General features: G+C 39.1%; 1 protein-coding gene across 2 annotated transcripts in view; it reads left to right on the forward strand.

Annotated features, from left to right (window-relative positions):
* The window catches only part of PPP1R1C (protein phosphatase 1 regulatory inhibitor subunit 1C), a 216,264-nt gene that overhangs the window by 98,102 nt on the left and 105,109 nt on the right, over positions 1–13,053 (forward strand). Inside the window, exons 3-4 of one of the 2 annotated variants that reach the window (XM_069068577.1) lie at positions 7,921–7,958; positions 11,816–11,887. In XM_069068577.1, the coding sequence (XP_068924678.1) occupies positions 7,921–7,958; positions 11,816–11,887 (110 nt within the window). The remainder of the gene's footprint in view (positions 1–7,920; positions 7,959–11,815; positions 11,888–13,053) is intronic. The other variant, XM_069068576.1, reaches the window with a different exon arrangement.

Below are 13,053 nucleotides of genomic sequence, written 5' to 3' on the forward strand. Positions count from 1 at the left end.
AGAGAGAGAGAGACAGAGAGAGAGAGAGAGAGAGAGAGAGAGAGAGAATGGTGGGGTGGGGAGGAGTGATGGGAGAGGAAGATGGGGAAAGGGTGAAGAAAGCTATCAGAATGCTAATATGTGGGAGTGTGATGGATGTTCTGAAGCAATACACTTTGCTCTATTGCCTTCATTTTGTGATCATTAGCTTCTCTGCCTCAAATTCAAAAGAAGAATCTGGAAAACCAGTCCTCTCAGCCTGTAACTACATGACACACAGTTGATTTAGTCAATTCATTTGTAGGACTATTCCTTGGGGGGAAGGGAGGGGAAGGAGAATCAGATAAATTAGTTTGCTTGACTGGAGCAAGTATTTGTGTGATGCTAGGTGATTGTCCCCCCAACCCCCATCCCCCCATAGCATATTACCTAGGCCTCTCTTTTATATAAACTCAAACTGCCTTGTATCATCACTATTTGTGTACATGTTCTTTCTTGCCCTTCTCTCCCAACAGACCATAAGCTCCATTAGAACGAGGTCTGTGTCATATCTATCTTTGTATTCATGAACATGTTAACATAGTGCCAGTGCATCTAGGAGACATTTAACAGATGTCTGTAAATTTTGCTGAATTTTTTTATTGCAATACTGGAGCTGTATATCAGCATGGTGTTCATGTGTACTGACTAATGCAGTGGGAAAAAATATGGAAAAATTTTGGAAAAACTCTGGATGATTAGTATTCCTATGACAATATGTTCTAACTTCTACATAGATTTTTGAAACTTCCTTGAACAAAAATAGGAACCCAATGACACTTAAGAATCCTACAGATCACAATGCTGCCATTGTTAAAACTTCCTCTTTGATAACTCACAGGTGATGAGGAAAGGATTTGCACTGAAAGAGTGAAATATTGAATATATGTTATTTCTTTCTTTCTGGTGTTCTATTAGATTTTTTACAGGGATTGCATCAAGTGCTGGGTATTATTTTTCTGAACTATTCTATTTCTTTCCTTGAAAAATTAAGGAAGGGAGAATTTGCTAGAACTATCCAGAACTTTCTACCCAAGTATTAGATACTCATCATTTCTGGAAGCCAAAACAAAGTTAGAGCAAACAACAGTTCTAAATACTATTCATTCCACTACCAAATCAACCATTACATTCCACCTAAAACTATTTTGGGTTGCCAAATTGGATGTTATTATTACCCATGCAACACTAAGACACAGAACAAGTTATGTAGTTATTTGATCATTAACAGGGTTTTTTGGTCTTTTTGGTGATACAATTATTTGATTCTTATAAAATGGGTCCAATTATCTTAACAATGGAAATTGACCTAAATGTCAGCTAGCAGCAGAATCATTATACCCATATGTTCCTTAAACCAAGCAGCCTATAGGATGCCCACAGAACCTTTTCATCTTGGAAGATTACTTTAACCTTGAAATTTCATGCCTCAAAAGTACTCTCCATCCCTAAGGATGATTGTATGGTTCCTTCCAGAACCTCCATTTAAGGAGAGCACCAGGTCAGTCATCTCTTTATTTCTCATTGGTTTACACACTGTACTTCACCATCACACTCCAACCTAGGTACCTGCTCCTACTACCTTCACATTCCCTGTAAGTGGTGTCTTGTCCTTTGGAAAGTAAGCTCCTCGAGGGCAGATAACTTTTTTTGCTTGTATTTGTAACATCGTAGCTGGCACAATGTATGTATGAATTATGAAGATTAACGCTTATTATTGAAAACCTGCCCACAGTAGGGAGTGAAAAGAGCCCATTAGGGTAAAGCTCTAATATATTCTCCTGTGAAACTGGTTATGCTTTGGATGTTCAAGGTCAAAACTGGCATAACTATTTCCTTTACAATACCAGTCTTTATTAAGAATATGTATTTATGCCCATCAGTTGGGGAATAGTTAAACAAGCTGTGGCATATGAATGTAATGGAATAGTATTGTGCTATAAGAAATGAGGAGCAGACAGACTTCACAATAAACTGGAGAGTCTTATATAAACTGATCCTGAGTGAGGAGAGTGGAAGCAGGAGAACTTTGTACACAATTATAGACAACATTGTATCTGTGATAACTTTGATAGACCAGGTTCCTCTCAGCAACACAACAATATAAGACAATTCCAAAAGACCCATGATGGAAAGGGCTATCCACACCCAGAGAAAAGAACTCTAGAGTCTGAATGCAAACTGAAGCAAGCTACCAGCTCTCTCTATTTTGTTTTGTTTTGTTCCTTCTTTCTCACTGTTCATTCCATTGGTTATAATTTTTCTTTACAACTTGACTAAGGTTTAACATGAAGATATTTGTAAAACCTATATCAGATTGAATGCTGCCATGGTGGAGGGGAGGGGGAAGAAGTAGGGGGAGAAAATTTGGAACTCAAGGGATTGTGGAACTGAATGTTGTAAACTAAAAGTAAATAAATAAATTTAATTTTAAAAAAGAAATATGTATTTATGTAGATAAATTGAGGAATTAAAGATGGGGAAGGATGACAAAAAACACTTGAGACAAGATCAACAAGAGAGAAACAGAAATTATTTTATTACCAAGGTTTACTACAAACCAGCTGAATAGAATGAGAAAACAGATAATGAGTTTGGGAAACAAATCACAAGCTTCTTACAGAAAAGTGATACAGTAGGGCTGGATAACATATAAATTATCCAGACAACTGATGGAGTTTTCTCTTCCAAACAGAAAATCTAGTAATTTTAAGCTTGGCTTTATGACAATTTCATCTTTCAAAAGATAGAAGCATCAATTGAGAGAATTTCAATTTCGAATAAATAAGGAGGAAGTGATTTCTAGGGTGACGCCTTGTATAAAAATGAAAACTTCATCTTAGAGTTTTTTATAGAGTAATGGAAAATCAGTTCCCCATATTTGGAGAGCAGATTTTCAATGTATTCAGCAAGATCTCATGGCCTGGGGTGGTTAGGTTGTGCAGTGAATTAGAGTACCAGCCCTGGAGTCAGGAGGACCTGAGTTCAAATCCGACCTCAGACACTTGACACTTACTAGCCATGTGACCTTAGGCAAGTCACTTAACCCCAACTGCCCAGCCATCCCCCCTCCAAAAAGCAAAAGCAAAAAAAAAAAAATTAAAGATCTCATGGCCTAAGATGTTACATAGGAAATCAGCCTAGGAAGGATGAAAACTCTTAAGAATTAGGTTTTAAAGGTATGAAGATAAAATAGTTCCATGGAGAAAAGGGGAGGCTTTAATGAATAAAGTGAAATTTAAAAAGTCATACAGTGAATCAGTCAACAAGTATTTTTTTAAAAATTATTTTTAGAGGCAATCAGGGTTAAGTGAGTTGCCGAGAGTCATACCGCCAATAAATGTCTGAGGCCGGATTTGAACTCAGTTCTTCCTGACTCCAGGATCAGTGTTTTATTCACTGTACCACCTACCTTCCCCTCAACAAGCATTTATTAAGTATTTAGTATGTGTCAAGCACTACACTAAGTTTTGGGGGTACAAAGAAAGGTGAAAACCTGATCCCTGACCTCATGGAACTCATATTTCAATGAGGAAGAAAAAAAGCAAGTAACTATGTACGTACAATTTCAGCATGAATGGGAGTTAATCTCACTGGAAGGCACTTACCAATGAGGGTTGGAGGAAGGGAGAGGGACCAGGAAAGACTTCTTGAAAAAGTTCAAATGGGAACTGAATCTTGAGGGAAGTCAGAATAACCAGGAGGCAGAGTTGAAGAGGTAAATATTACAGGAAAAAGGAAACAGCTATTAAAAAGGCCCAGAGTCAATAGATGAAGTATGGCATATGAGTAACATCAGGGAGGATCCCAGGAGTAGCTGGATTGTAGAGTGAGTGGAGGGAAATAAATTCTAAGAAGAATGGAAAGAGGAGAAGAGTCCAGACTGTAAAGGACTTTTAACAAACAGAAGAAAACAACAAGGGCAGGTAATAGAGAAAAAATGTAAAAGTAGTAAGTCAGTTTCAGTCAATATGCATTTGTCAAGTGCCTACTATGTGCCAGTCACTGTATTAAACATTGGAAAGGCAGTGAAAGGCAAAAAATAGTCAATGCCTGGTTGGAGCTCACAAGCTAGTGGGAGAGACAACATGCAAACAACTATTTACAAACAATATACAACATAAATCGGAGATAATAGAGGAGAGACACCAGTACAAAGAGGGATCAGGAAAGGTTTCCTGTAGAAGGTGGGATTTTTAGCTAGTACTTGAAGGAAGCCAGGGAAGCTCAGGAGATGGAGATGAAGGGGGAGAATATTCTGGGCATGGGGAACAGCCAGAGAAACTGTCTGGTACCAAGAGATGAAGGATCTTGTTAGAGGAACAAAAAAGAGGGCAAAGTCACAGGATTGCAAAGGTGAGGAATGAGGTATAAGAAAACTGGAAAGGTAAGGAGGGCTTTGAATGGTTGAGAATGAGATATTTGATCCTAGAGGTATGTAATGAGAATGTAAATTTATGTTGTTGCCATCTTTCTAAGATTGTATTGTGTAAGATCTTCCCTGCCCCTAGGCCCTTTGGTAGCCTTAAGTGCACCTGGAGCCTGTGGTGGGAGGCTTGTTTTTCAGGAGATACTTTGTGATTGGGCAGTGGCTCAAGAGGATTGTTACATTCTCTGAGCCAGGAGAAAGCTATATAAACCCTGATATGAGACTTTGTTTTGGGGCTCACTTTGAGAAGTGTTGTGTGATTTGACCAGATGAGTGGGCAGCTATTGAGAGCCCCCCCCACCACCACCACCACATGCCTTTGAAAAATCCAGATGTTGATGCTTCCTTCTCTGGTAATTGACTAGGCATGGATTTAATGGTTGGACAGTTGGAGGGCCTGTCTGCTGAAATGTTTGTTTCTCTGTCTTGTAATTTCTGCTTGTAACCTCTGTATACTCTGAAGTTTGGGATGCTGACCTTTTCCCCTGAACTAGGTATATGGTATGTCTGACTGATTAAAGCAAGATTGTTAACCCATTTTTAGTTGCTTTCCTTTAGAAAAGCATATCTAAGAACCTGTGTTGGCAGCCACCCTGGGGATGCTGGGGTGCTTGCTGCTACAAGGTGATAGTGTTATGGCATAGACTCTACCCACCCAGGGACACCAACAACTGTTGGGGTTTCATGATATATTGTTGTGGAACTGCCTCAAAGAATTCAGTCAGACCACCTCCAATCCAAGTACAGGCATTTATTGAGATTGGCAATGCCTCTCATGAAGCAGGTAAAGTTCCAAGAGGAACCAGCAACTTCAGAGAAAATAAAATGGATTTTTATAGGGTAAAGATGCAATTATATAACAGAAATTGTGAATATTAGACAGGCAGGAGGGTTTTTTTAAGGGTAATAGGGGAGGGGTCCAAGCCACAATAGAACTGCACATGTGATTACCCACAATGCATACAGAAAAACCCATTTAGGAGGGTATATATATACACACACACACATATATATATATATATATATAATATATGATAATGATATTATAATAAGCTTCTCTATGTCATAAGTTCACTCTAGGTCAGTTCTTTACTATCACTGCATAGGTAACTACTTAGGGAAAGTCTCTTCTATTGTCTTGGGGTCTACAGCCTTCTTGGGCAACCTGGTGGCATTGCTTTCTGATTGGCTGAGTATCGTGGGCCTGTCTGAGACTAGATGGATGTGGTTGTGGTTGAGTACAGTGACACACCTGCTGTTTCTGTGGGAATTATAAGGAATGGGTCTGGGGGCAGTGGCTAGCTAGAGGCAGTGGCTGGGATCCTGTCCCTTGGACTCTCCTGCTGTTTCTGTGAGAAATATGAGTTCATGGATGTACCTGCTGTTCTAGGGAGGAGTGAGGCATATATTGAATGTATGTGGGGTGGGGGCGGGGAGTGAATAGGTAGGGGCAGTAGGCCTGCTGTTCAGTAGGGCCTATAAGAAAGCTAGAATATTGGGGGTGGGGGAAGCTTTATTAGGATTCCATCAATAGGGAGTCAATGGAGTTTATTGAGCACATGGGTGACACAGTTCTTCATTTTAGGGACATTATTTTGGCAGCTGAGTGGAAGATGCACTACTGTAGGGAGATACTTGAGATATGGAGACAAGCTAACAAGTTATTGCAATAGTCTGGGAGTAATGAGGGTATCAGTGTCAGAGGAGAGAAGGGGGGCACAATATGAAATTTGCTATGAAGGCAAAATTGACAGACCTTGGCCACAGATTGGATTGGTGGGGGGCGCTTAAAGACAGTGAAGAGTTGAGTAGGACACCTAGCAAAGGTATTTCCAAGGATGCTAAAACCCAGAATGAGCTTAGGTTGGCAAGGAGGTCAAAGCAAAAAGGGTTTTCTAGCAATTTGGGAGAAAGGAGGAAAATGAAAGAAAAGATAGGGCAACTGTTAGTGGTGAATGATAGATAAAGAGAGAGAAATATCACACCAAATATCCTTTTGTGTATGTCCCCCTCCCCCTCCCTGGGGAGCTACCTTATTTAATAATATATATGTGTGTGTGTATATATATATATGCATATATATGTATGTATATATATATGCATATATATATGTATGTATATATATATGTTTTAAAGAAAAAGCAGGAGAGAAAAATTAGAAAAATGGATAATACATCAAAAATGGTCAAAATAGATGCATTGTTTCATAACTGTGGACCTCCTACCTCTGCAAAGGAATGGGGTGGGTTGTCTTCTCATACTGTTTATTTAGGACCTTTCTTATTCTTTGTAGTTTCGCAGCATTCACTTTTGATTGTTTTGTGTTTGTTATTCTTCTAACTAACATTGCTGTAGCCCCTGTGTATATTATCTTAGCTGTGCTTACTTCATCCTATATCAGTTCATGTAAATCTTCTTATCTGCATTGATCTTATTCGTCATTTATTGCAACATAGTAATAATGTTCCATGACATTCATGTGCCACAGTTTGTCCAGGAATGGGGAACTATACTTGAGGACCTAGAAGGCCATATGTGGCCTTGAGACAGCAGGTTCCCCACCCCTGGTTTAACACTACCTTCCCAATCACTAATCCCCTCGACTGGTTTTTTGTTACTATAAAAAATATTGGTATAAATATTTCGGTGTATATGGGAGTTTTCTCCTTTTCAAAAACCTCCTTTGATGTATATGCTTAGCAATGGAATCACTGGATCAAAGTGTGTGAATTTCTGAGTCACATTATTTGCATAATTCTAAAATACTTTCAGAATCAGTCCTAATTCACAGCTTCACCAACAATGTAATGGTGTGTCTGTCTTTCCACAACCCCTTCAACAATGAGTATTACCGTTTTATATCATCATTACTCAGAGATATTTTAAATTGTATTTCATTTACTATTGGTGATTTGGAGTATTTTTCAGATAGTTTTTAATGGTCAATCAAAAAGTAGTTATTAAGTCATTAAGCACCTACTACACGCCACACACTGTGCTTCTAGATGAAGATACAAAGAAAGGTAAAAGGGAATCCCTTTTCTCAAGGAGCTCATAGGCTAATGGGGGAAACAAAATGAAAGCCACTCTTTACTTCATTTACTATATTTTATTATATAATTTCCCCCCTCTGGATAAAGTTAAGCTGATTTTTATGGAATCTTGAGTGTTTTCTGTAAAGGAGTGTACCATACAAAGAAAGTGATCAAGGGACCTTTGAACCAATAGCCCTAAACTCACAGTCAGTCAGTCTAAATTGAAATTTTCTGTCTCTCTCCACCTCTCTCTGACTTTGTATTTCTGTCTCTGTTTCTCTCCTTCTCTCTCTGTCTCTCCCCCTTTCCTCTTCATAAAGGGGCTTTACATTTGTAATTTTGCAACATTCACTTTTGACTGTTTTGATTGTTTTGTTCTTTCAATTTACCTTGTTGTATAAAATTCCCTAATATCTTATGTCTTCTTTTTTCCCATAGAAGTAGATGAGAAGAGGGTGACCAATTCACAAGGAGAAGTAAGTTAAATTACATCTTTTATATACACATTTGAGTTCTTTAAAAATATATATAATAAATCATTTAAAATTTAAAGCATTAAACTTTATTCAAAATTACATGACCTTTATGTTTTATGGTAAAATGTGAGATAGGATCATGTGAGATTTCCACCTAGGAATACCTTTGAACAATCCAGCTTTGCTGAACCAGTCATCTCTTTGGTGGGGAACAGAGCTAGCCATCAAACACACAGCCCACAGCAAGCCTAAATGCTCCTGAACCAAATTAAAATGTAATTGAGAAATATTGAACATATTTTAATGAATAAAAACATAATAACATGTAGAAAATGTTAATATGTGGTTTTCTAAGTCCATTCACAATGTATGGTTTGTCACCGCTGTGCTAGAGAGCATCCGGAGGTGAGGAACGCCCTCTCACAGTAGAAGTTCTGGTCTCAGAGAGTTGTCTAGAGCACCAAGGGGTCATGTTTTTGGCCCAGGGTGGCACAATCAGTAGACATCAGAAGTATGCCTTGACCCCTGACTTTCTGGCTCTTCAACCATCTCTGTCCATTTATCTCAGCCTGAGGGGACCTCCTTCAAAATACTCATTGTGAAATCCCTGGTTCTTATTTAAATCTGTTCAAATCCTTTACTTTTATACTTCTTGTAAATAGGTACAGCAGTAGCAATCACAACCACAAATACGTCTCTTTAAAAGGAAGTAGAAAACATCCTTACTTGTTTATCGAGTCCCTACTCTAACTGAACGCCACTTAAAGGCAGTTGGGTGGTAGAGTGGATAGAGTTGTTTGTCCTTGGTTCTGGAAGAGGACCATGCTGTCAGGAAGGTGATACTATGACTTGCAAGTAAATCGGCTTTAAGTAAGGAGGACTATGCAGAGGCACTAGCCTCACTCCCTCCTCTGGAACCATCTGGGTCCAGATCCAAGATATAGAGCAGGATGTCTGGAGAAGGTCCCCACTAAGCAGCAATTGGTTATGATTAGACATGGCGTCAAGAAGACCCGTTTTCAAATCTAGCCTTAGCTACAGGACTCTGGCCACTTCAACTTAGTTTTCTCAACTATAAAATGAGAATGATAATAATGCCACCTATCTCCCAGGGTTATTGTAAGGACCAAATGAGATAATAATTGTAAAGCACTTAGCACAGGGCCTGACGTATTAATGGGTGCTTGGTAAAGGTTTGTTTGTTGTTTTCCCTTCCTTTCTCCTTACAAAGTGTAATATGAACTTATAAAGGTAATTTTAGACTTTTTTCTCACTTTCAGACATATTCCCTTTATCACAAATGAAAATCATTTTAATACGAATTATAATAGTAGTAGGAATTATAATAGTAATAGTAAAATCATTGTAATAGTTATGCATGGTATTGATTATTTCAATTTTAGGACCAGGTACATTCTTGGGAATTTTTGTCATTACATGTCATTACCAAGGAGAAATATTTCTAGAGAACTCAGCTTTCACTTGAGCATTTGGACACATTTATGGAGAAAATATGCAATTCCTATGATAAGCCAGAAGAAGTAGAGCAGTTGACTTATCCTGATGGTCAGATGTGGTTGAAGCTATAGAATCAATCCCAGAGATCTCTGGGATCAGATGTGCCAGCAGGCTGAAGAGTGTGCACCATGTTTTCCTATGCTTCACTGTGTCTTACATCTGGTGCCAAAGCAAACATTCAAATCAGTGGGGAAAAAAATGTGTCAGGCTACTTGCTGGTCTCAAATAGACTAAATAACTTGTTGACTTTTCACTTTTCAATGGGTTGTTTTGCCATCATGTAAATATAGCCATCCTGATGCTCTATGGGATACTTTGAAGAAATAATACAAGAAAGCCAAGGATCACATACTAAGGTTAAAGGGGGAAAAAATGTGTGCAGCATGATTTTTTTTTTTTTGGATCACCTAATTTCTTTCAGACTAGGTTTTGGGCATTCCCCCCACCCCCTCCCCCCCAAAACCAAAAACATACACAGAGTTGGGATTTGTCAAACAAACAACAAAGTTTTGGAAACCCAGCCTCATTAACATAGGTGCCTACCTCTTGGACTTTGAAATGCAAATTGAGAAATCATTATAGAACTCATTGACTTGTCTGAGAAAGAGAGAAGACTTAATTTTCTTTTCTTTTCTTATCTGAAAAAAAATCACCAGAGAACCTTTTTCTGGTTTCCATGCTGAAGTGAGTTCCTGTTTTTGCCAAAGTCCTTCTTCTGTAACCTAAGCCTGACCCTGCATCCCATGAACTGGGATTGTTAAATGCGAGTTTTGTCAGGAACAGGAAAGCACACATTTGGAGACCAGAACAAAGAATGGTCCCCTGACTGAGCTATTTCAGCTAAATGAGGAGATCAGACTGCTCATGTAATTTCAGGATGGTTATAGATAGAGATTACCTCATTGTTCCTGGGAAGCCCCATAAGGAGATGTCTTTTCTGAGGTCCTTTATTTCGATACCCTTTTTTTGTTCTCTCCAATTTTTTCTTTTTTTTGTTACAATATTTTCTTTTTTCTGTAAATATCAGAGCTAGATGCAAAAGGAAGATGATTGTTTCTAGCTCTTATGTTTACTAGGGAAACAGGTTTTGAAAACTGACCTCCCAGGCTGCCTTTCCATGAGAAAATATACCTTATCACCTTTGGATAATCTCTTTTAAGCTTTTAATGTCACCGACACACATTTAAGGGTGATTATAAAGAATTGAATGTTTGAGTGGCCTGTGAGCTCAGTATGAGTCAATAATGTGACTACTGATTAGAAAGTTAATGTAGTCGTAGGTTGCATAAAGCCAGGAGCATGGTGTATACACAGGCCTCCGGAGGAGATTTTTCTGATGGACTCTGCCCTCATCAAACCGCAGCTGAAATACAGTTTTCAGTTCTGGGCAACACATTTTTGGAAGAATACACCAGAGCACATTAATAGGATGATTCTGGTCTTTCAGAATCTGCCATGGGAGGATCAGCTGATGTAACTAGGACTATCTTGCCTAGAGAGGAGAATACTTCAGAAAGATACAATAGCTGCCTTTTCTTATTTGAGAAAAATGTCACACAGAAGCAGTATTAGATTCATTCTGCTCATTTCAGAAGACAGAACTTGGAGGTAGTTCTAGTGAGGGTAGAAGCTAGAAAGAGTCAGATTTTTGCTTGATGTAATTGGTGGCACAGTGGATAGAGCACTGGGACGGGAGTCAGAGACATGAATTCAAATGTGGCCTCAGACATTTACTAGCTCTGTGACCCTGGGCAAGTCACTTAACTCTGGTTGCCTCAGTTTCCTCATCTGTAAAATGAGCTGGAGAATAAAATAGAAAATCACTCCGATATCTTTGTCAAAAACACCACAAATGGGGTCATGAAGAGACTGAACAACAAACAGCCCTATTCAGAAAGTAGAATGAACTGTCTTGGTAGGTGATAATATTAGCTAGCATTTATATCACACTTTAAATTTTGCAAAGCACTTTGTAATTATCTCACTTGATTCCCCAAAATAACCCTGGGAGATCAGTACTATTATTAGCCCCATTATACTGAAGAGAAAACTGAGGCTAAGGGAGTTTGACTTTCCCAGGATCACAGAACCTAGTGTCAAAGATTAGATTTGAACTCAGGTCCTTCTGACTCCAAGCCCAGTACTGAATCCACTCTAATACCTAGTGGCTTTCATATACTCGGTTTCACACTACTTTTGATTAAAACTCTGCCGGCAAAGGGACATCAGAGAGATGCTCAGAAACATGCCACTGATACTTCCCACCCAGGTCTGCTGGGGTTTAGTCTCTGTAGATTTGTTAAGTTTTTTTTCTCTCTCTCTTTCTCTTTTGTCCCCAGTCACAGAACGCATCTCCTAAGCAGAGGAAGCAGAGTGTGTATACGCCTCCTGCTATGAAAGGTACTGTGCAGGTACTGTTTCCTGTTGTGCTGACACGTAGCTTTAGACCCTGGTAGTATCGTATCTGCTTTTAAGAACCGCAGCCATGACAAAAGGAACCAATACAACAAATGTGATCAGGTGTACTATGCTCACGTCCACTGTTAGTCAGCCAAGAAGCCTTGACTAAGCACTTGCTTAATCAATTAAGCAATCAGTAAACACTTATTAAGTGTCTGCTGTGTGCTAGGCACCTTGCTACATACTGGGAATATAAAAAGAGGTAAAAGACAGTTCCTGCAACAGTTTATAGAGCACCCGGTCTGGAATGAGGAGGATCTAAGTTCAAATGTGGCCTCAGAAACTTACTAGCTGTGTGACCCTGGTCAAGTCACTTAGCCCTGTTTACCTCAGTTTCCTCATCTGTAAAATGATCAGGAGAAGGAAATGGCAAACCACTCCAGTATCTTGCCAAGAAAACCTTAAATGGGGTGATGAGTCCCACAAAACTGAAACAACTGAACAAGTATGATGGGAAGTAGGGCCCCTTGCATGGTTAGATGGTTACTTTAGAACATCACTTTGGTGACTGAATGGAGGATGGGCTGGAGTAGGGAGAGATTTGTGGCAGGCAGACCAGCCAACAGACTACTACAGTGATCTGGGCATAAGGAAACGTGGGCCTATGCCAGGGTGGTGGCAGTAACAGGTATTACTATAAACTATTAACTAGCTACTTGAGCTTGAGTAAGTAATTTAAATCCTCTGAGCCCCAGCTTTCTCATTTCTAAAACCAAAAGAGGGAACCAAATGGTACCCTTTTAGGTTCTAACCTTTCTTGATTTTAATTCAGTTTGAGAAGAGGATAACATTGAAAAGGAGTAGTAAAGAAAACATCCAATTACATTTTTTATTGTGTATTTTTCTTCTCTTTTCAAATCTTTGGGCAAAATCGATCAGAAAACCTGACTGTTCTTTTCATTGCCCTTGGCTTGTTGGTATTCCTTCTCAACTCTGAGACACCCACGATACTGGAGATTGGGTGTTCGATATAAAATATTACTTTGTTTCAGGAGCAACTTCTCCAAGAAGTCCTGTCCAAGCTGCTGTAGAGCATAAAAGCCAACAGCTGTTGAAATAATGAGTAAGCATCCTTATTCAGACTCTGGCAGAGCCTCAGCACCTAAGTAAGCTCCTA

The sequence above is a fragment of the Petaurus breviceps genome, unplaced genomic scaffold (assembly GCF_028583685.1).
Source record: "Petaurus breviceps papuanus isolate PSGF00001 unplaced genomic scaffold, PetGlider_PUasm1.0 90763, whole genome shotgun sequence".
Taxonomy (NCBI): domain Eukaryota; kingdom Metazoa; phylum Chordata; class Mammalia; order Diprotodontia; family Petauridae; genus Petaurus; species Petaurus breviceps.